This window comes from Thamnophis elegans, chromosome 3 (genome assembly GCF_009769535.1).
Source record: "Thamnophis elegans isolate rThaEle1 chromosome 3, rThaEle1.pri, whole genome shotgun sequence".
In the NCBI taxonomy this organism is placed as follows: Eukaryota; Metazoa; Chordata; class Lepidosauria; order Squamata; family Colubridae; genus Thamnophis; species Thamnophis elegans.
This window is the reverse complement of record NC_045543.1, coordinates 88397479-88422191: the sequence shown is the minus strand read 5'-3', so window position 1 is coordinate 88422191 and position 24713 is coordinate 88397479. Positions and strand designations below refer to the sequence as shown.

The window sequence follows — 24713 nt, the reverse complement described above, 5'->3', positions numbered from 1 at the left end:
TACAGCCCAAGACTAGAGCAGACACTTGTGCCTTAACCTCTAGTACTGGAGTATCTCCTGTTACATGAGTATTTCCTTAGATAGATTAGATGATAGATAGATAATAGATAGATAATAGATGAAAGATTGATAAATCTAGATATAGACAGACAGATAAAACTTTGATTGGAAATCCATTTTCCAACCACCCTTTATAAGCAAGACCATTACTACATAGAAGTTAGTCTTCAAAATTTATTACAAAATATATATCTTCGACAGCAACATCAAATTTAAAAATTATTGCAAAATTGATCTTCAGTGTAGAATATATAGTCCAAAGGCTTCTGACAGATCAGTCTTCATTGAACTTTTTATATCAATACAATGGTACCAATGTGTACTATGCTTAGAGTCTTTTGGGGGACTTTTTAAATACCCCCATCAGTCATTCCTGATTACAGTGTCCACATATTGTTCACATGCCACCTGTATTCAGTTTTCCAACTTTCTCCCCTATTTTGCTACCACAAACATTTCATCTCACTTGGAAACCAGCAAGAGTTTTTCTTTTCTTCTGCTCCTTAAAACATGGGATACTTTTTTCAGCTCCAGACGTGCCAGCTTCCTTGTCACTGCAGTTTAATGGGGACTTCCTGTTGGCATAATAAGCCATCCCCGTCCCTCTTCTCTTCTCCACAAGATCCCACCGTGTGCTGACTTAGCGACTTAATCCAAGCTGTTGGACGGGCTAATCCCCAGAATCAGCCACTTGTTGGGTTGCCCAGATGTGTAACTCCAGGATGAGGAAATGCAACAAAAGGTGTGAGAACCTCTTCTATGCATTGGATGGTCAGCCTCTCCATCACTCAGGAAGGGCAATATTGGGCACCCAGTCATTCACATTTCGACTCTCCTCACAAAACAAGTTCAACTTGTCCAAGGCTGGATCTTTCCAAGCATCCTCGTTGGGATTCTACAATAAAAATAAAAATACAGAAGCTATTAGTGAAAGCAGTCAAATGAGAAACCATTAAATACTTTTATATAAAAATGTTTTCCTTACTTGTAATAAAAGTAACTACAATATCCCAAATATCAGTTGTAATGCTTTTGTATGGAAACCAATGTGCTTTTTAAAATTGCTTAGTATTCGCATGCTATTATTTCAAGGCTGTCAATTAATGCACACAATTGGTTTCCTTGAGAATAATCTATTGTTGGAAATTCATAGCTTTGAGTTTCTAGTCATAGAAATATATATATATATCTCCACGAGGCTTAAAAAGTTGCTCTAGCAGTCACTATTCTGCTAGAATAATGAGAAGTACGACTAGCACCACAGAAGCAACTCCCTGGGAGGAGGGCGGAAGCGAGAAGCAGGGGAAATCCCACACTCGACCTAATCCCTGCATAAAGGTCAAGTATTAAAAAGTCACAAACATACCGGGAAATTTTGCAAGCTCAAGGGACCAGCCCTCTTCTAAGCAGATACCAAAAACAAAAGAAAAAAAAAGCACCACTTACCGTAATGAGAATGCAGTGCAGATCTCGGGGCTCCCCAGCTTCCTCTCCGGCACCCACGATGGCAGCCAGTTTCTGGATGTCGTTTATTCTCACAATGTCAATGTCGTTTTCACAGCAGAAAGCCTGGATGAGGGTGAAGTGGATCTGGAGGGCAATGTCTCCCTCGTCTTCCTCATCTGCGGCCAAGACGCAGAAAGCCACGATGTCTGGATCGCTGCAGAGAAACGAGTGGGGAGAGAAGCAGATTAGCAGGGATCTGAGGATACTTTCCAACCACGGGGAATTGGGTGTGTGTGTGTGTAAAGGAGCTTAAAGCCCTCTTTCCCAAAGGACCAAGGTGGTTAGTTTAAAGGCAGGCCCCGTAGTTTTGGCCAGCCAAACCCGCGCAGACCGAGCAAGATACTCACACATTCATCAGCTTGGCAGATTCATAGACGCCGGCGGTAAGGCAGCCACGGCGCTGAGAAGCAACGAGCAGCTCCTGGAGAGCCTTGCCGGCGCTCTGCATCCTGGTTCCGCTTGCGCTAGCGCTGCTAGTGGTGCTACTGCAAAGAGAAACGGGGAGAGCGGGGATCAGTGCCGGGAAGGAGGAGGGAGTCGCGGTCTATCCGCGCCGGGGCTTAACAACGGACGCGCCGGTCTCCGGCTCAGCCTCGCCACCTAACTCAAGGAACAGGTTCGCGCGAGGTTCCCCTCTTCCCGAGCGTCCAAGAGCGCCTCGTCCTCTCTTTTCTCTCCCCCCATTTCCTTTCCCCGGGGCTCAAGCCTTCAAAAGCAGCCGCTCCGACGGGCTAGTCATTTACCTGTCGCTCGTTTCAGGCATCGGTTCCTGGCCGTGAATTTCCTCCAGAGTCATAATGGTCCAAAAGACAAGGAAAAATAAATAAAACACCAGGGTTATCCACACAAGGGCTGGCTCCGCAGTTCGAAGGGAAAATTAATAATAATGATAATAATCTTCCGGAAAGCGGTTCGACAAAAGAGGATAAAGAAAAGGGAGATGAAGGGAAAAAAATCCAGCCCCGAAGCCGAAGTTTGTCTCAGGTAATCCTCCTCCTATCAAGTCCCAATCGCGTCTAAATGCCGAGGAGCCGCGCTCGCCCTTTATATAAGGGCGGCGGAGCTACCGTGCCGGCAGCTGCCGGAATCTCGCCTCCTCTGATTGGCTGAGCGCGGCGTGTATTGTTATGTTAAGCCGAGAAGTCGGGTAGACCCGGCTCGTGCCGGGAGGCCACGTGGGAGGAGGGGGGGTTTGTGGAGTGGGGCGGGGGGGGAGTCGGAGAGCGGGTAAATAGCGTGGAAGGGGCCCGGGGGATTTTCAGTGCCTCGAATCTGCCACGGCTGCTTTTGTTATGATGTTACTAGGCAGACTGCGGCCGACATAGCTTCATCTTTGAAGCGGGCGGAGGGAAGAGCGCCGGATGACTCAAAGGATCTTGTCTTAGATGGGCAACTTGTGGCATAGGTTCCGCCGACCGCGCTACAACACGATACCAGTTTTCCTTGAGTGGGTTTCTTTCTTGTTAAGAAATGGTTCCCTTCCCAAACCAAGCAATTTGTTCTGTTGTCAAACCCCAGCCAAATGAACAAGGCGTGGGCACTCCGTCGTGGGGGTCCCCACTTCTGCAGCTGTCCCAGAGGTCAGGTTTCTAAGGATCTCAAAAGGCCGCGGGTCTTTTTCTTTTTTGCAGAAGCAATCCGATATCGGGGGTTAATATTATTTTCTTTTGCTACAAATGGAGACTGAATGTGGCCGGTGGGGAGGGGGAGTGGGGGGGGGGGCGACGGGAAGTTCCTGCAAAGTTCACCAGAATGAGAGTGGATCCAGTCCGGCATGCCTAATGAGCTGCTGCTGTGAGCAGATTGTGGAAGGCACACGCTGCTCGTTTGCATTTCTATGGAGACCTCACACAATAGCGGAGGTCTGGCGTGTGGCAGTTTGGAGGACGGACAATTGAGGCTTTCTCTTCATAGTTGCACTGTCCACCTGCCACTGGCTGAAGATTTGCTTTGGCGCTGAAGGGCGGAGGGGAGGGGTGCGAGGAGGGACTGGGACAATTGCATGACTCTCTCGGGTCGCCCAATCTGCTCCTGCTGATGAATGTCTCCACTTGTGTGCATGCACACACATTTCCAAAGTGCAATTGAATTTGGAGGCCTTCGGAGCACGCGATCCCGTCTCCTCCTCCAAAGGCTCCGTTATTCGGCCTTTGTCTTTGCCCCGAGCCGTGCTTTCATCAGCCTTTGTCTTTGCCCCTAGGCCACGCATTCAAACATTGCAGGACATCGTTTAAGCACACTTGGCCTATGGCCCTCTCCGCTTGACTGAGACGGTCTTACCAAGTGGAAAGCAGAAAGGGCTACACCTGTTCTCAAAAAGGGTGGGCTCCCAAGTTCCTCTTTGGGAGTGAGAAATGAAGATTCAGATCCAAGGGAAAGGAAGTTCTCAGTGAGGGCCATGATTCATTTACAGAATTCATTGCAACAAGGTATAACAGACACCAGCTAGGAAGATAGGAGGCATCTCTTGGATGAAGAAGGGTGAGCTATGCTGACTCAGGAATTCTGGGAGTTGAAGTCCACAGGTTGCCCACACTGTCTTGAAAAGTGAAGTTATCAGTGGCTAGTAGGCTACACAGCAGGATGGCTAAATATTTCAATATTAGTGAATGGATGACTGGGGAACAAAAGGTTTTATTCTGTCCTCCTGGCCTGCTTGTAGAATTTCCACTGAAGAAATTGATTGCTCTTCAAGCTGGAAGAGTATTCTTTGCAATTAATGGGGCGGGGCAGGGGGGGTCAAATTGTTTATTGGATTATTTTTAAAAAAACTTTTTAAAATAGAGAAAAGAACACAAATAATTTCTCTTTTGAATTAAATAATTGAACATCCAATTCATGCTGAGGTCTCCCCTGCTGTTGCCCCCCCCACCCTTGCTTCTTATCTTTGGTTTCAGCAATTTTAGGTTAACATCACCACCTGCTGGATGATTGATGCACATCTTTCTGATTGTAATAATTGGCTTAACACTCAAGTTTCTAAGAGAAGAAATAAAGCCTCCCGGAGGATAAAATGCAGGCTTTATTCTGCTTACAGCAGATTAAAAAAACCCTGTTAACTCTTTTTGCAAATTCTCCTTACCCTCTGGGGTTTGTAGTCTCTTGTTCTGGCACATGAAAGCAGCTGTTTCTATGTATTGGCTCCTTTGAAAGGAGAACATTTGCTATGTGAAATAGAATTGTGCCACCTTGTGGATATACAAATCATGGCTTCCAGGGGGAAAAATGGGGATGCAATTTGGCTTACAAATTCACAACTAAGTTCTATTGCAAATATGCTCCCAAAAGTATTTCAATTACATACTGTAGATAAGAAATGTCACAAGTTAATACAGTCAATTTATGTAGTTGTCTGGTACTAGCTAGCACTCTTTCTAAGAAGAAAGAGAGGCAGGTGGAAACTTCCAATCAGAGCAATTGTAGTACTAAAGAGCAAATAGGACCACAGATATTTAACAGCAAAAGAGAGAGAGAAACATGCTGGTCTCCCACCTCCAAAGATATACAGGTAGTGCCAAAGTGAGTTTAATGACCATGTGAGGAATCTAGGGATCCAAATATTGCAGAATGATACCGTGGCTTTTAGAGCATAGAGTATTTAAAGAAGGAATCCAAATTGCCAGTAATAATTAGCATGACTTTACCAATTCTGATTACTGGTAGTATGGAAAAAAAACCCAGAGGACTGGCTGATATTCAATTAATTGCAGTGTGGATTAAGTCATGGATTTGTGCTTAGGGCAATGAGGTCTAAACTCTGAAGAAACCAGTTTGTTCCATTGAAACAAAGGTAACTGAACTAGAGCAAAGAAATATGCAAATTAGAACTTTTGGGGTCTGGTTGTTTCACCCAATTCCCAAGATACCAGCTGGTAACAGCTGAGAACAAAGGTCTTAAGGGAGAAGGCCATCATTTGAAGTGTAAGAATGTTTCAGAGAAAGGGACTTTAGATGATGAACTCATTCTCTCATATCAGGGATATTCTTCTGGAAATGGACAGCTTTTGGTTGTGAGTAATTTAGTCATTACAAATTATATTTTGACTCAAGATGAGAATTTTAGTTTAAAGTTTAGTTGCGAAAGAGAACAGAGATACTTTCTATAACAAGCTTGGTGGGAAAAATTGAAATAGTGGAACACAATGAATACTAGACACAGACTTTAGGGAAACAACAAGATTTAAAATGCTATCATATCAAAGAAAGTATACAATTTATTGTAGTAGAAGATATTGCAAGACAGAATCACAGTAGATTGCAGTAACTGGCCACCCATATACCTTGGGTCAAGAAATATATCCAATCACATGCAAATTTAAGAAAAAGAAGCCAGAAAGGCACACAAGGGGGAAATTATTGAAATATTGATTTTTACACATAATCTCACATAGGTTTGTAATGTTTATGCTCAGGCTGCAGGCTCTTCTGCAATGAAGTTCCTCATCAAAGTTCTCTCAATCATGGAAACAGAGGGCCTGTCTTTAATACAATTTGATTGAAGAATTCTGGGAATTACAAAATTAGGTTTGGCTTAACCTTTGGATTGATTGACACACAATTGAAGTTGTTAGATTGATTGGTTTGTTTTTTATTGTTAAAATATTGTTTCTGGTGTTAAACAAATGCAGGCACTGCATGATAATACCATTATTATATTACTAATATCAAATAAATTGCATAGCATATTCAGTGGCCACAAATTAAAACAACAAATCCAGATCACCTGTAAGTATTTTTTAAACTGGGCTCAGATTGGAAGATGGAACAGTTGGTTTTCTGGAAAAACAATTAAAGTACCACACTACTAAGATCAGTAGCACAACATGTGATATTACACAAAGCTCAGGCATTTGTTCAGCTGGAGAGAATTTTATGTTTGGCTCATTCATCTAAGAAAGAAGTGCTGCATCTGATTTCTTCTACCCACAACAGTCAAATAGTAAGGCTAGAGCTTTAAAAGGCATATTTAGAGGTAGGCTGAGCAGCTGGGAGGTTGTTTGGAGCCGGTATGCTTTGCCTGACCTAAAACAAATGACACAAAAGAGAGGTTTCAAAGGTCACCAAATTACTTTTTCTCAGTCGGCATTTCTCTGGCTATAAAAGGGCCATTAGCGAGCATTTTTTAGAGCACTGGGAGAATTATATTCAACAGGGACATATATCTTCCCTTTCTGCTAAATATGATACACCCACCAGCATCTGGGTTAAAAACAAAAGGAATGCTGGTTTTCTTTAACAGAACCTCGACTGGAAAAAATGAGTTCAGTTCACATTTCTTTCTGAGTCCATTAATCAGTGGATGGGCCTTTTTGTAGACTCAGAAGAGAGCATTAGGCCAGTGATGGCTAACCTTTTTGTTGTCACGTGCTGAAAGCTTGCATATTTGACATCACGTGCGAATGCCTGCACCCGTAATGCAATGCATGCGTGACCCCACCCCACATGCACCCCACCCCGTGCATGTGTGTGCAACCCCCATTCATGTGCACGTGACCCCCCCCCCCCATTCTCCTCCGCCCCTCACACATGTGCCCCCCCCTCGCCCATTTTTGCCTTCCAGGTTGGTGCAGGAACCTTTCCGGGCCCAAAAAGGGGCATGGAGGTTCTTCATGCAGCACCCTCATGCTCCGTTTTGGCTTCCAGATGGTTGCAGGAGGCCTTCCAGGTCCAATATATGGAATGGGGGGGGGGGGTATTGCTTTGGGTCTGGAAAGTCTCCTGCATCAACCTGGAAGCCAAAATGGGGTGTCGGGGAGACCCTAAAATGCAATGCGAGCTCCCCCGTGAGTGTGCTCCCCATGCATGCACATACATGTCCCCCCGCATGCGCCCCACCCTCCATACATGCACGGCAGAGACCTGAAGACCAGCTGGCCAGAGGGAGGCGCGCATGCATGTGCAGTGAAGCTGGGCTGGGCTGATGGCTGGTTTGGCCACAGAGATCACTCTGCGTGCCACTTGTGGCATATGTGCCATAGGTTTGTCATCACAGATTTAGGCCATCAGATCCAATTTCTTACTCAGTGCACCTTTCCAACCTAAAACATACAACAGATGCGTGCTTGAATATATCCCCAAAGGGGGTGCTTAATAAATAAATGGAATTCTTAATAAACAATATAATTATTCATAGAAATTCATCCTAATATTACAGTTACAGACAAAGCCTAATTTCTAATTCTGTTCAAACTTAAAATTTCAAATTGTAGTATAAAGAAAGTATCTTAATTCAGACTACCACACTGGACACTTGATTCCAGCGTTGAACTTGGTTACCGTTAATGTTCCAATTGAAGTGGAACCTCCCTTTCTGTAATTTAAACCAATTATTCCAAGAAATGTTGGCCTTCTATGTAACAAACTTTCAGATACTTTATAAGTGAGTGTTTCTCAACTTTAGCAACTTGAAGATGTCCGGACTTTAACTCCCAGAATTCCCCAGCCAGCGAATGCTGGCTGGGGAATTCTGGGTGTTGAAGTCCGGACATCTTCAAATTGCCAAGGTTGAGAAACACTGTTATAAGTACTTGAGGAACCTCCTTTCAGTCTTCTCAAGGCAAAGCTGTCTTAATTTCTTCATACTTTCTTCACAGGACATAGTTTGCAGGTCTCTGATCATCTTCTGCGACCTTCTTTGAACAAGTTTTAGTTTCTCCAACTCATTATAGAAGTGTCCAATTTTGGCCACCCTACTTGAAGTCAGTTCTGCCCAATGCAAATAAAATGGAGTATTGCAATATGGACTAGACCCATGATGGCAAACCTATGGCACACATGCCAGAGGTGGCACGTAGCGCCCTGATGGCACACAAGCCATTGCCCCAGTTCAGCTCTGCCACACATGCACACGTGCCTCCCACCAGCCAGCTGGTCTTCAGGTCTCTGATGTGCATGCGCAGGGGGTTGGGGCAGGGTAATTGTGCATGCATGCACGGCAGTGGAGGCATGCGGAGGGCACACACACATACACATAGGGGCACGCACACATTGCATTTTGGGGGTTTGGATGCGCATGCGCTTTGGGCACTCAGTCCGGAAAAGATTAGCCATCACTGGAGTAGTCTCTAGTCACAAGAGGATGGTGCATCATAGAAAAGAGGGAGACATAACAAAAAGTCAACATACAGCACCCTAAACATGGATTTTTTTAAAAAAATAGAAAGAAAAAACAGCCCTTTGGACTACACAGGGTAATGCTTTAAAGTTGCATCCGCTTGGTAAGGCTATTGTGACCTCTCTTCTGCTGCCATTATGATAAGGTCTCCATTGTGAAATCATCTCCTGATCTCCAAGGTCAGAGAGGCCTTTGGTAGTCTTCTGGGCCAGTTGGATCTGTGAGCTTTTGAATGACTTCTTTTCAATATGTTGTTACATATTTATCATTATTGATTAGCTAGGATGCTTGAATTTATATATGTATGTATGCGTCTTTTATTTATCTATTTTCTTCATAAAGGGAGTAATTTATTCCCTTGATTTATTACATTACCTTTTTACAGCTACTTGTTGATCATGTATAAGTATTTATTATTTAGGTCTGTTTGTTGATTGGTTGGTTTGGAAAGACAAGACAGTGAAAGATACACACAATGTAAGTACAATTTTTTTAATGGCTTCTATATTCCAGAGCAGTGTGGAAAAGGAGATAAAAGCAATAGCAGTCACAGGGAGGTTCAATTGTCTGTTCAAATTCATTTTTTCCCCCTCTGTGGCTGCTCCTTTTGACAGCCTCCAGTTATAAGGAAAAAGTTCTCTCTGTGGAGATACATCCCAATACAATTAAAGATAGTGACAATCTCAAATCCCGAGGAAGCATCTGCAAAAAAAGCCATTAGGAACTTTCCATCATACTTGATGTATTGAATTACAAATAAATTGCTGTCATGTACTGTAGATGAAGAGGGACGCGGTGGTTCAGTGGCTACGACGCTGAGCTTGTCAATCAGAAAGGTAGGCATTTCAGCGGTTCGAATCCCTAGCACCGCATAACGGAGTGAGCTCCCGTTACTTGTCCCAGCTTCTGCCAACCTAGCAGTTCAAAAGCACGTAAAAAATGCAAGTAGAAAAATAGGAACCACCTTTGGTGGGAAGGTAACAGCATTCGGTGTGCCTTCAGTGTTGAGTGGCCACATGACTACAGAGACATCTTCGGACAGCACTGGCTCTTTGGCTTTGAAACGGAGATGAGCACTGCCCCCTAGAGCTGGGAACGACTAGCACATATGTGCAAGGGGAACCTTTACCTTATTGTAGATGAAAGTGCATTAATTCCTGTTGCTCATCCCTTTACCCTATTGTTCTAGGATACAAGTGTGGTCCTTCTTTCGTAAAATGACATCAAAGGTTTCCCCACTTCGGAAAGAAGGAAAAAATAATCAAGAAAAACACACCAGCAAACAGGACAACGGGGGAGATATTCCACCAGCATATTCCCCTGATATTCAAATAAATAATGGAGAAAAGGTATATTTTTTTAAAAAAAAACATCTTCCAAAGGATGGCTATTCTGGGGAATGGCAAAGTAGTGCGTTAACATCACACATGTCATGATATCTTTGTAAAGTGATGCAAGTTATATAATCTGCTTCCTTTCTAGACTGACATAATTTACTTAATTCACAACAGGTGTCTGATATCATGGCTCAAATGACATCACTACTATATATTTATATCTCTCCCTAACATTCTGACTTTTGTAACTTCCAGGGCATTGATATATTTATCAACTTTTTGAATGCCATGAATACTGTCTATGGCCCATTGGCAGAAAAAGGAAAAATAGTGGAAACAATTGTGGTAAGTGTATACTTCTGTATCATTTGTACCAACAGTATCAGAGCTATGATGATATCAGTCATATAATGGTAGTCCTCTGGTAACAGTAGAACTTGGGATCAGAATTTCTGTTGCTGCTGTGGTCATAAAGCACAATGTCAGATAACTTCCTGTTGCCATTGTTAAGCAAATCACTACTGGTTTTTAAGCAAGGAAATCATGTTTTTGCCATTTGCTACTTTCTGCCAGCTTCCCTATTGGCTTTGCTTATAGGAAACTGGTAAAGAAGGTCACAAGTGATGATCTTGTGGCCATGGGATGTGACCGACATGAGAATTGTGAGTATCACTTACTCAGCACTTTGTAAATTTGATCAACTATAAAAGTTTATGCACACAGAAATGTATGCCTGCTTACTTTACATGGAAACATTGGTGATCCGTACAGAAACATCATTTTATTCTATTCCTTTGGGGTGGAGGGGAGAAGAAAGGGAACAGAAAATACCAACAATATGCAAAGTCACTGATATAGGTGAACATTTTTAATTGATCCCAGTAGCCTAATAGGGGCTGTTACAGGTTACATGTTAGAGGTTTTGCTTTCTTTGATCACCAATAACCAGATTGACCCAAACCCAATTAAAAAGCATGAAAATTTGGACAATTGATCTGATTTTTGACTCTCCCTTCAGTGGCTGGTATGGGTGGGGATGTAATGTTTATTATTGTAATGTTTATTAACATTTGTAGGCCGCCCTTCTCCCTGAGGGGACTCAGGGCGGCTCACATAAAATCAGGGAGGGGAAGTACAAACAGTGACATAGACACATATAATAAAAGTAATAAGCAACATACATTCATCATTCGGGAGGGGCAACTATCCTTGTCCCCAGGCCTGACGGGCTAGCCAGTTCTTAAGGGCTGTGCGGAAGGCCTGGACGGTGGTGAGGGTACGAATCTCCACGGGGAGTTCGTTCCAAAGGGTCGGGGCTACTACTGAGAAGGCCCTCCTCCTTGTAGTTGCCAGCCGGCACTGGCTGGCCGATGGAATACGGAGGAGGCCCAATCTGTGAGATCTAATTGGTCGCAGGGAGGTAATTGGCAGGAGGCGGTCTCTCAAGTATCCAGATCCACTACCATGCAGGGCTTTATGAGTGACTAATAGCACCTTGAAGCGCATCCGGAGATCGACAGGTAGCCAGCGCAGCTCGCGGAGGATAGGTGTTATGTGGGTGAACCGAGGTGCACCCACAATCACTCGCGCGGCCGCGTTCTGGACTAGCTGAAGTCGCCGGATGCTCTTCAAGGGCAGCCCCATGTAGAGCACATTGCAGTATTCCAGCCTAGAGGTCACAAGGGCCCGAGTGACTGTTGTGAGTGCCTCCCGATTCAGGTAGGGTCGCAACTGGCGCACCAGGCGAACCTGGGCGAATGCCCCCCTGGTCACAGCCGTCAAGTGGTGGTCAAACGATAGCTGTGGATCCAGGAGGACTCCCAAGTTGCGAACCCTCTCTGAGGGGTATAAAATTTGACCCCCCAGCCTGAGTGATGGAATATTGGTCGGATCTTTGGGAGGGAAACACAACAGCCACTCGGTCTTTTCTGGGTTGAGCACAAGCTTGTTAACTCTCATCCAGTCCATAACGGCCTCAAGGCCTCGGTTCATCACGTCTGCCGCTTCATTGAGTTGGCACGGGGCGGACAGATACAACTGGGTATCGTCCGCATATTGATGGTATCTGATCCCGTGCCTGCGGATGATCTCTCCCAGCGGTTTCATGTAGATGTTGAATAGTAGGGGGGATAAGACCGAGCCCTGAGGCACCCCATATGTTAGGGGCCTAGGGGACGATCTCTGCCCCCCCACTAACACTAACATGCATGCATGGGGGGAAGACTTCTTTTACAGAAGGAAAGCTTACAAAAACTAGTACAGAAATGAGTATCAATAATAAAACTGTTTTCCATTTTACACATCTATGTTCTATAAACACTTTATCTACAATATATGCTGTAAAGTCCAGTCTTTATAGTGAAGATGTGAGTTATGGTAAAAAGAGAGCATCTGTGATTTTTAAGATACAGTAATAAGTTACCAAATTTGTTTGTATTTATTGTGAAAAGAGGAGAGTCATTTCTTTATTTTTTCTTTTTCTTTGCTTTTTGATTTCTTCCCCCTTTTTCTTTCTATTTTTTAATTCTATGTTTTAAGTTTATATTTGCATTTTTAATTACAATCATTAATAAAATCATTTCTTTAAAAAGGGAAAAAGGACTGGGCCATTAATTTTTGCGTCTACTGGTATGAAAACAGATTTTAGTGCAGATTATTTTCTGTGAGGGGGGCGGAATGTCTGGAAAGAGATTAGCAGCTTCCTAAAGAAAAGAACATCTAGAGTAGACTCTTTATCTTTAGTACTTTCTATTTTGGAACTGCTGGAATATCCTCAAGAAGCTGTAGGAACATGGGCCAATGCCTTTAATAGGCACAGAATTAATTTTCTGTTCTCTGTTATTTTCTCCTAGGAAACCTTGGAAGAACATTATAACCACTCTCTTGCTCTTTTTCTTCTGATAAATTGTATGAATGCAGTTGCTAACTTAAGGTGGGTTTTATCTTCAAAGTCTATAAAGAATATTAAAGCGATGTGGTTTAAGATTAAAAATAGTTCTCTGGGTGACAGAGAGAAAGCTTTGCTTTTCAGAAAAATAAGCAAAAAGGAAAAAAAGAGCTAACAGATCAATGACGAGGTACCATAGTACCCATAAATCCTGACAATTCAACAATTGACGGCAATAAATCGAATATTGTTGGTTCTTCCAAAGGATTTAAAGATAAATTCTGGATTCTCAAACTTATTGTTTATAAAAATCTGTTTTAAAAAAAGTGCCTCAAGCATCTTTACCTCCTCCCCCCACCAAAATGGACCAAGTCTGTTCATTTATTCATATAAAGATTTCTATTCCCTTTTCTATGATGAACACACAGAAAGTTGCATGTATTGCAAAATATTAGAATATGATACTGCATATCTATGTGTAAACAGAATAATGTTGACTCCAACAGAGCTGCTCCCTCACAAGAAGGAATGTGAACTGTCTAGGACCATGGTCTTGTAGTGGATTTATGAGCAGATAATTAGGCTTTTGGCAGCATCAGGAGCACAGAGTCCCTCCTAATAGCAGACTTTCTGTACATGTATGTAGTTACAAGCTCTGGTCAGCATCTTGTTAACTGAGAATCTCACACCTCCTGCCAGCAAAATCCAGCCACCCATAACCCCAGACCTGGAAACACGGTTGCTGAATATTGTTTTAAGACGTCTCATAGGAAATGGACCTGAACGGCAACTAGAAATCTGTGATAAGGTAAATTTCTATTGAGATTGAATATATTAGAATGTGAACCTATCGGATCTATGATACTTGTCTGATTAAAAGTACAAATTTATATTTAATCTTGAACTAGGAGGGAATTTTGCATCTTTCAGGGAAAGTGAAGAAGCCAATATACATACTCCATTATTGTTGCCACATGATTCTTAATGGTATAAATCGTTTTTCAAAATAGGATTTCATTTCATGAGGCAAAACAATATAGTTTTCTATAGCATATTCCTGGGAATCTGTTTGGCACAGGGCTTTAAGATAATATTCTGGGAGACCAGGGGTGAAATCCAGCAAGTTCTGACAGATTCTGGAGAACTGGTAGCAGAAATTTTGAGTAGTTCTGAGAACCAGCAAATACCATTTCTGGCTGGCCCCAGAGCGGGGAGGAAATGGGGATTTTGCAGTATCCTTCCCCTGCTGTGTCCACCAAGCCACGCCTACAGAACCGGTAGTAAAAAATAATAATCATTCCACCACTGTGGGAGACCATGAGTTCTAATCCTGCCTTAGGCATAAAGCCACCTGGATAACTTTGGGCCAGTCACACTCTTTTGGCCCCAGAAAAAAGGCAATGGCAAACAACTTGTCTAACCAATTGCCAGAAGTCAAGACTAACTCAAAAGAACAACAACCACCCGCATAACTCAGATGTACAATTTCTAGAGAGTAAGACTATAATACAGCAATGATTTCCTCTATTTTCTTGCAGACCCTATATAGACAAGCTTCCATGGCTTTTGCAGCAATGCTTAAGGGCTTGTTGGCTGAGGCACCAACAATAGAGCATCTCCATAACATCCTGGGGGTAAGTATTTAAAAAAAGATGAGAGTGAATAATAGCCCCTAAATAGACAGAGGAAAGGAGGAACCAACCAGCTTCTTATCCTCACTTCAGCTTTATATGCTGTAGGAACAGAAGAGAACAGAATAACAGAGTTGGAAGGGACCTTGGAGGTCTTCTAGTCCAGCCCTCTGCTGAGGCAGGAAACCTATGAGGGAGCAGGCTTGGCATGTGTCACTGAAACTTAGCTGGGCAATGAAGGATGGGTACCTCTTTTGGAACGTGACCCGTCAAAAGCGTGGAGGACAAAATCGCGCTCGACGAAAGCGCGCATGTGATGTCATCACAGCGCGACGAAAAAAATTAAAAATTGAATTAAAATTAAAGCAAGCCGATTCACATAAAGGTAAGGGTTAGGTTAAGGGTTAGGGTTAGGGTTAGGTTAAGGGTTAGCGTTAGGTTTTTCGTTACGTTAACGGTTAGGTTTAGGGTTAGATTTAGGGTTAGGTTAAGGGTTAGGTTTAGGGTTAGGTTTAGGGTTAGGTTTGGGGGGGTTAGGGGAAGGTTTTAGCTTTATTTTTACATTTTTCGATCACAGCGCGATGTTTTCGTCGCGCTGTGATGACGTCAAATGCGCGCTTTCGTCGAGCGCGATTTTGTCCTCCACGATTTTGTGGTGGAACCTTTTGGAAATTTATCTGACAGGGTTTCATGTCACAGCTACCCCTCCGGAAAGACATTTATGTGATTAAATTATTCTGGAATAGGTTTTTTTCCTTCTTCCACAGTATTTCACAAAGTACATAACATCCAACAATCGTCTAGAAAAAGTCCAGGCTATCAAGGCCACCAATTATCTACTTATGGAAGCTTATCATAACCTTGGTCTTCATTATGATGTAAGTACCTCATCTTCGTACACTAACCTGAAGATCTAGGATGGGAAACAATTCTAGAGATGAGTTCAAAACATCACTGCTTTCATTTAATCTATGAAATCTACAGCAATGGAGGGTGCTCCTAGAGATGGCTTTATAGGAGGGGTGGGTTCCAGCTGCTGCTGCTGCCGGTTCACTCAGGGACGCGCTGTGCGCAAGCACTTGATGTGTACATGCGCAGTACTAAAAGAAATGCTTCTGCACATATGCAAAAAACAATATGGCGATGCCTACGGTGCTTCCAAAAGAACCGGTTCAAGGGCAGGGCAGGCCGAGTTACTACCTACTCGGCCGAACTGGGCCAAACCAGTAGGAACCCACCTCTGCTTTACAGACTTTGATGCTTGCCACTTGGAGAAGGCAAGTGAAATTAGTATTTTTCCAGTCAAACCTTAATTAGCAGACCAAAAAAGCAGAGATGGGTTCCTATCGATTCAGCCGAATAGGTAGTAACTCAGCCGGACACGTGACTGAACCAGTTCTATCCTTTGCGGCGCCATCTTGATTTTCTGTTATGTACATGCACAGAACAACAAAAATTTTCAGCCGCCAAACCGGTGGTAATGCTGTCAGGAACCAACTCCTGCAAAAAAGTAATAGAAATAGAAAATTTATTATTATTGGATAGAAAGTAAGAAGTGTTCAAATGTTGGTTGAACATTTCTAATTCTTCAATATTTTCTCTTCATTCTTCCAGGCTTATGAAATGAGAGAATATTTGGGGAAAATCTGGCACTGTCCGAATAAAGACAAACAATGATAAATTTTCTTTCCTCCTTATCTACCTGTGCTTGGTGTCTCTCTCACTCTATCTCTGTATCACACACACACAAACACATTTTTTTTTCTCCTTAATTTCTTTGGTTCTACCTCCCAGCTTTCTCTTGGTTTTCATATCACAGCGGACTCACTCAGTGGTGGGTTTCAAAATTTTTTAGAACCTCTTCTGTAGGTGTGACCTGCTTTGTGAGTGGCTTGCCGGCCATGTGACCGGGTGGGAGTGGCTTTCCAGCCATGTGATGATGTGAGAATGGCTTGGCAGTCATATGACTGGGTGGGCGTGGGCAACTTGTAATATGTAGTGAAACTCACTTAATAACGCTCTTGCTTAGCAACCAAAATGTTGGCTCAAAAACTCTGGCATTTGAAGCACACAAGTCTTAAAGCTGTCAAGTTACAAGACCCTTGTACCCCTAACCCTTTAGAAAAAAAACCCCAGGGGTGTTCAAACTTGATAGCTTTAAGACTTGTGGACTTCAAGTCCCAAAATTCCTCCTCCAGTCATGTTGGCTCAGGAACTCTGGCATTGAAGTGTGCGCATCTTAAAGTGGTCAAGTTGCAAGACCCTTGCACCCCTAACCCTTTAGACAAAAAATCCCAGGGGTGTTCAAACTTGACAGCTTTAAGACTTTAAGGTTTAGATAGAACTCTTAGAGGCGGGTGGGGCGATTGGTGAGCCAGCCAATCAGTGAGCAGCGGGCGGAGCAAGCGTGGTGCGGACTGGCAGGGGGAGGGAGCTGGAACCAGTTCTAAACAGCACGGTAGATTTGGAACTTCTATAGAAGAGGTTAGAACTGGCAGGAACCCACCCCTGAACACACCTCTAATCCATTTTCTTAGCTGAAATGAGATAATTATATCTCATTATATCCTTTAATAACCAAAGTCTCGGATTTGGTGTCTATAGAGTGTTCCTCTGCGCCTCACCAGGCTTTCTGTCTTAAGAATTTTTTTTTTTACAAAAAGTTGATCGATTCTAAGTAAATTGTGTGCCTACATGCATGAATTTAGGATATTTTTTATTTTTACTTTCTGTGATCATCATAGCAGGTATGCCTACAATAGACTTTCCAAATTCCACATGTCCCCACAGTCCTAAAAAGAATTAGGAACTATTAGTACAATGTTCTGGCACCCAATCCACATTAGGGACCGAGGATGTCCATAGGAAGCGATGAAAAAAGTCAAGATAGCAGCTGTGCACATAAAATCCAGCTGAAGCTTTGATTGCAGTGTCACAGCTGCCATATTGACTTTTTTTATCATACCTTGTAGACATCTTGCAAGGACTTCTTTGGTATATTTGAATTCAATATAAAGCAGTATTTTTTTCAAGTGCAGTTGCAACTTAATGGGTAGATGACAATAAAAAGTAACTAATATAGCAATAACCTTTTTTTAATGGCTGCTTTGGGTTTGATACACTCAGTTCTAATCATTTCTTCATATGAGGAGAGGTGGAAGAGAAAACTATAATCAAATTTTATACTAGTGGCCTGTTTGGAACCAGGTCACATAAGCGGCCAGTAGGCACGTGCACATGTGTGAGCCCCCACATCACATGAGCAGTGTTCACTTGCGGTCACATGCTAAGCTCCTCGTGTGAGTGGCAGCCACTTGCGCTCATCCACCACTCACACAAATGGAGCTGTGCGCACTCGTGCACGCCCGCCTGGCACCCACAGGAACTGTCCCCTCCCCCCCACTCCCCCTGTAGGTCCTCCAAGCCAGAAAAGTTGGGGACCACTAGATTAGAAGACCTCCAAGGTCCTTCCAATTCTGGTATTCTATGTTCTATGTTTCAAGTGCCTGAATTGTTCTGAACAGGAATGTTCAGACATGAACTGTACTACCGGTAGCATCACTTTTATTTCTTTATGGATTAAATTGCATGCTGGGATCAGTGGTGGGTTCCAGATCCCGGTGCAACTGGTATGGTGCAATGCGGCCTGGCGTCCACCACATGAACGCGGGCAGCAAGCACACACACACACAATGTGTGCATGCATACTTATCACCTGTGACACTCCATGATGCTTCCGCGACGCTCCAGCTGCTCGACGGAGCATTGCCCAGGCGCCATATGCTCCATGCGCATGTGCAGAAGCCCCGAAGAGCTCAAATACTGGTAAGGAGCACGGGCAGGTGGGTGGGTCCTCCGGAGCACCATACCGGAACGGTACCGAGTGCTCCCTGCAGGCACCAGTACGCCCGTACTGGGGCAAGCCGGTCGTAACCCACCACTGGCTGGGATAAGGATTAAGATAAATAAGTGTAGTGCTCTTAGGGTGAGTTAGGATTAACATTAAATATCGCTGAGGTTAAATTTATTGCAAAAATTAGTACTATGGTGCATATTTATGGCTAGTGCTGGGTTTAAGTTACAGTTGAGACTGATGTTACCGATGGAGATGTGGCTGGGATAAGGGTTAAGGTGAGAGGGCTCAGATTTATATCATCATGAGAACTACCTCAGCACAAAAGCAACACAAAAAAAGCCTTTTGACATGTAGATATAAAAATTTGTAACGATTTTAACATGAAGAAAGTAAGGGACATTAGAGTATGATATTAAATAGAAATGTATTAAATAAAGCTGTTTTCTGGGAAGCGAAGTTTTGGGTTGGATTTTTTATATATATATTCCTCTTTCACCATGATCTGACAAAAAAAAAATCCTTAACCAGAATACCTACGTTAGTTCTTATACTGTGAGATAAAGAGAGCTTTGGTGTTGCTTGCAATGATAAATTTGTTACCCTTGAAATCAATTTAGATTTGTTTCTTTTCACTGATAAGCAGAACTGTTTACATATAAAAATGTATGTATTTTTAAATGCTATTAATATCCTTGTAGGAAGTAATGTGGAAAATCTTTTTTAGGAAAGAAATTTGTACAAATGTAGAAATACATCATCTCTATATTTCAGCTTTAACATGATACCGCACTAAATTTCCATTAACTCCATTTCTTTCCTCTGCAACACTTTCAGTTTCATAGCATACTGTGTTACAATTGAATCTGAATTATAAAGAAAATTCCAAGTTATATAGTCAATGAAGATTACTTCCATTTCAATGTACATAGAACCATCTCCTTTGGGTGCATATTTATCCTCAGGTGTTAATTCCACATGAGCCAGTAGTACTTAGTAAGTAAACGCTCCTGGCTAATTCATTGAGAATAAATACTATTGAACTTAATGGACCTTTTTTTTATAGCATTCAGTTATAGGATAACATGCTTTATCATTAAAGCCCCTCATTTCCTCTTAAACAACATTCCTCAATTTCCTATTCATTTAGCTGTGTTAGATTTTAATTCCCATTATTACTCATCTCAAAGATCATGCTGGGAGGGAATTCCAGAAACTGAAGTCAAAAACATCTAAAGTACCAACTGAGGGTGCCTGCCCTATAGCATGGAGAACTAGTCTGTTCCGGTTTTTCCTGTGTCATTACAGAAATACAGCTCTGTAACTCAAATATGCAAGATCTGATCTGGCTACATAAGCTATTATTGATTCCCTAATCTATTGAACCTTAATTTAATTACCCATAGACTATGCTACTGAAAAAAAAAGTTTCTAGTTGCTAGGAAACATGCTAGGGAGAAAGAAAGGTTGAAAATATAAATACTATATTTGGCCATTAGATGGCAGAAGAAGCACATTCTTTCTTAATCCCAAAGGAATACAATGACATTGGGTGTTACAGCCTGAAAGGAAGCCCTTTTTAATAAACATTTAATGGTTTTTTCCCTTTCCTGAAATGTTAAATGAATACCCAAAGGTTTAAATTCACTTTGGCCCCATTCCTAGAAATGCTTTGGTTTTATTTTTATATTTATTTAATCTATAAAGCTCTAAGTGAAATGTTCTATCATATTCTAATAAAGGAATCACCACATCTGCAGGAAGTATTTCATTGATGTATAGCACAATCTTATCCAATTTTGTCTACTGATATATTATTGCGTGTGTATCTCACTTTTCATGTAGGAGCTCAAGAAGGTAAACTTGAGGATTTCATCCCATGTTAGTTTCATAATAACAACCCTATGAAGTGGTTGGGCTGTAAGATATTAAGTCTGTAAACTTGTTAGTTAAATTGAACCTGAAGCTGGATTTCCTAGTCTTGTTGATGGGTTGTATAAACATGACTATGTAAAGATTGGAAATAGAGTAAGTAGTTGGGAAAGGCTAAGTCCAGTACCTTAAACATGGCACCAAGAGCTTAAATTGGCTCTCACTCTAACAAAACTCTTCAATGAAAGGAAAAATGAAGGTCCAGAATAAAGTATAATATAAAGTTCTGGACTAAGGTCAGCATTGGAGCTCCTGATCTGACAGAAGTAAGCTAACCAAAAATAATTGGTTCACCATGCTGGCTAAATTGCACACAAGGGAAATCTTTATATATATATAAATATATATAGAATCACTATATATGTATGTATGTATGTATGTACGTGTGTTTGTGTGTATGTATGTATGTATGTATACACACACACACACACACACACACATATATATATATATGCACATATATATACACATATATACATATATATATAGTGATTCTACAAATGCTTCATAGAGCACATTTACTTATGAATAAACATGCACAAAGTTGTACCCATATGCCTTAAAAATTGATTTAACACAACAACTTGTTGTGTTAAAGGAATCAAGTACTTAAACTTTCCCCTGCCCATAACCCTAACCCAGTGATGGGCAACCTTTTTGGCGTGGTGTGTCAAAAATCGGCAAAAAATCGAGCATAACTCGCGTTGTGTGTCACTTCGACAAAAACATAATTTTGCGCAATTTATAGTTTAAACTACAAAAATATATAATTGCAATATAATTGTATTTAATAAACCAAAAACAAATTATTTAACATAGCTGCTTAGTAACTTCTTTGTTCATCAGTCGATTTCGTATGTTGCCCTTGATATTATTATCAGTATCACTTACCAACGGTCCTGCTTAGCAACCAAAATGTTGGCTCAGAAACTCTGGCATTGAAGCGTGCAAGTCTTAAAGCTGTCAAGTTACAAGAACCTTGCACCCCTAACCCTTTAGGAAAAAAACCCCAGGGGTCTTCAAACCTGACAGCTTTAAGCCTTGTGGACTTCAACTCTTCAACTAAAAGAGAGACTGATAAATATTAAAAAAAATAAAACCAAAAAGCAGCTACTGCAGTGGCTTAGAATTTTACTCAATTACTGTTGAGCCCATGGAAAGTTCTGCAGCCCCAGGAGCAAAGGAGGGGGGATGGAGAGAGAGAGATTGGCTGTTTGGGGTGCTTGAAACCACCTGGCCCTCCCCAAAGGAAACCCTCATTTGCAGGATGAGCCTCGACTGGCTCTGCCCAGCGGGGTTACCCCAAGCGCCATTGGACAGTGACGGATGCTTATCCTTTTTCCTTCGGCTGCTTCAGCTGGGACTTCAGACACCCCAAGGGAGGGACTTTATCGGGCCTCCCCCTCCCCACCCTTTGAATGAAGGTGTGATATGGCTCCTCCATCCCTGCTCTTTAACCCAGCCAGAATTACAGGAGGGCTGCCCCCGTTCTGCTTTCCGGGGTGGATCTTAGCCGAGGGACACCAAGACCCCAGAATGGGTGGGGGTGGGTGGGGGAAGAGCTTCTTGACGGAGGCCACGATCGACTTTTGGAAGTTGTGTTTTCGTAAAATAAGATCAACCTTTGGATGTGTTTGTTCCGCTCGGCCAGCGGCGTTTTCTCCCACTTAATCCCGGCGGATCCTGATATCTGAGCTGGAAAACTGCAACCCCCCGGAAATGATGACACCCCGCTGAGTAGCTGGGACTTGCAGAAAAAGGCTGCAGAGAGAGAAGCGTTCGATCCGTAATCCGTCTGTGGGGGGCGCTGGGGACAGGCCGGGCCCCTTCTTCCCACCTCTATCCCCCCCCACTCTTGAGGGACAAGCCCTTTCCCCTGTCCCAACGGTGGAATTTGAGGCTACCTCTGCTTTCCCTCTCCCTCCCTCAGTTGTGCAGCAGCGGCAGCGGCAACTCTCAGCCTGGGCGGCAGCGTCACGCAGGCTGTGGAAGGAGGAGGGGGAGGAGGAGGAGGGAACCAACCAAAGAGAGGCTTTTACCGAGTCTGCGCCCCACAGCCAGGACCGTCCTGGCGCCTCAAGCCGCGTTTCTTCCTGCAAAGCCCTTCTGGCGTCAAGCGGAACTCTCGGGTTGCCCGAAGGGCTTTGCAGGAAGAAACGCGGCTTGAGGCGCAAGGACGATCCTGGCTGTGGGGCGCACGCCCGGTAAAAGCCTCTCTTTGGTTGGTTCCCTCCTCCTCCTCCTCCTCCTCCTCCTTCCACAGCCTGTGTGACGCTGCCGCCCAGGCTGAGAGCTGCCGCTGAAACAAGTTTGGGGAGCATGTGCGTGTCACCCGAAATGGCTACGCGTGTCAGCACTGACACGCGTGTCATAGGTTCGCCATCACTGCCCTAACCCATCAAAGCTTTTTTCAAGTTGTACAGATTCATTCTCCAAATGTTGAAGTCACAGACCTGTTCCTAACTTCTGTATGGAGGGACAATGAAATGATTATGGCTCCCATTTGATGACTGCCAAAGATGCAACACAGCATTTTCAATCTGCTTACCATGTAGATCAAACACACTGGTGATAAGGTTCCCTGGAGTCTACTGAACCTTGTGTGACATCTCATCAGCTAAATAAAAAGTTATGAGTAACTGTTAAGAGACTTCCATTTTAAAGGCCTAATGATGGATGGATTCTGAGTCAACAGCTGCACTAACAGCTGTAAGTACTGGTAAGAGGCTGTCTTGGCATAAATATGTAAGTTATCTGTCTAAAACTAAGAAACAAAGAAAACACTTTAATATACTGTTCCCATAGTAAGAGGAGACATACATTTTGTGCTTTCATATCATAACACTGCATTCATCAAAACATCATTGAAGAATATTAAATGTCTCTACTCTGCATGTAAACTATGACTTTGATATCGTAGAGATAGCCAAAAAATGAATTTTTGTGCATTGTAAATAATTACTTGTAGCTATCCAAAAGATGTTAATCAGATAAACTCCTTCTAGCGAAAAATGCTTTCTTGTCTTTTTTTCTTTGAATCATTCAGAAATTTTCTGGCACATTTCCAGCAAGGCTAATTAGATTCAGAGTAGATTTAGATTGCATTAAAGGCACTTCTCAAATTTGCTGGGAAGAAAAAACTTGCAAACGTGTGCCTCATTTTTGGGAATTATAAATTCCAGCTGTTATGGTTACATTTTTATATTTTTAACTACAGTATTGCCTTTATCTTTTTCTGTGCCCATTGGCCTCTAGATTGGTGAAGTACATTTCTCATGACATATAATAATGTAATATATATGGAAGATATTAAGCTGGAAAAACCTGCTTTAAAGACTAAAAGGTTTTGTAAAGTTAATTACAAAATTAACTTGGTTCCTGGTGACTCAAGTCCAAGTAGATCCTTGCCAACAATGTGGAACCATTTTTCTGCTGCCTATTTCCATTTTTTAAAAAAAAATATATCCATAAATCATATAGGACAAGTGAAAATAGAAATCATCTTATATTCTACAATAGATATGTATCCAGATCAGTTCCCCTATATTTACTTTAAAATAACGTTTCTCAGTTTTGGCAAGTTTAAGATATATGGACTTCAACACCAGGAATTCTCTACTCTGTACATCTTAAAGTTATCAAGATTGGGAAACATTACTTTAAAGTAAGACAATATACAATATACAATAAACTGTGTCTTGACAATAACATGTTAACAGCTGCTTGTATCCATTTGCTTCCATTTAGTGATTGTTTGGATTTCTGCAGTCCACATCTGGTAGCCCTAATCATAGCGAAGATAGCATATTGCACAAACTGCTAGCACTCAGCAAATATTTTCTTGCTAGTGGCTAGCTCTCAGGTATTGGTGCAAACATATCTTGGGAATCTTAACCCCAGAATCCCCCCATTCGAAGGCTTCAAGAATAAAATACTCAGCACAATGTCATTTTTATCTTGCAGCCTTCCTGAATACACTTTAGAGTCCCTCTTTGAGGGTGATGCATGGTTCAAAAATGTGATTGATAGAAAATAAAGAATAAACAAACAAACCTGAAAGTGATGGAGGTTTCACATCTAGTCAGCTAGGCCTGAACAATGAAGGATGAGAGCTGGAGTACCAGCAGGGCTTCCCAAGTGGAAGGATGGAGTTTCCCATTACTTTTCTCCTCTCTACCAGGAGTGAAATGCTACCGGTTTGCACAGCTCGCGCAAACCAATAGGGACAATTGTCGTTGGTTCTGTGAAATGGTAGTAAAAACAAAAGCTTCGGAGGATGGCACGGTTCAGCTGTGAACCATGCAATCCTCTGAAACTTTTATCTGCTTTTTAAAGCATTTTTCCTGCCTATTTGCATGAACTGGCAGGGGAAAAATGCTCTAAAAATGGGGGG

General features: G+C 42.4%; 2 protein-coding genes across 2 annotated transcripts; one reads left to right on the top strand and one right to left on the bottom strand.

The window, feature by feature from the left end:
- Positions 1-220: 220 nt before the first annotated feature.
- On the bottom strand, positions 221-2596 carry GADD45G (growth arrest and DNA damage inducible gamma). Its single transcript, XM_032214688.1, has 4 exons — positions 2310-2596; positions 1914-2051; positions 1507-1720; positions 221-955 (listed from the first exon to the last, which is right to left on the bottom strand). The coding sequence occupies exons 1-4, from the start codon at positions 2360-2362 to the stop codon at positions 845-847; spliced, it is 516 nt and encodes a 171-aa protein (XP_032070579.1). The 5' UTR covers positions 2363-2596; the 3' UTR covers positions 221-844.
- Positions 2597-9897: 7301 nt separating this feature from the next.
- On the top strand, positions 9898-16232 carry LOC116506203. The gene is made up of 6 exons (XM_032213849.1): positions 9898-10029; positions 10273-10362; positions 13551-13712; positions 14443-14538; positions 15303-15413; positions 16150-16232. The coding sequence occupies exons 1-6, from the start codon at positions 9898-9900 to the stop codon at positions 16210-16212; spliced, it is 654 nt and encodes a 217-aa protein (XP_032069740.1). The 3' UTR covers positions 16213-16232.
- The last annotated feature ends 8481 nt before the right edge of the window (positions 16233-24713 follow it).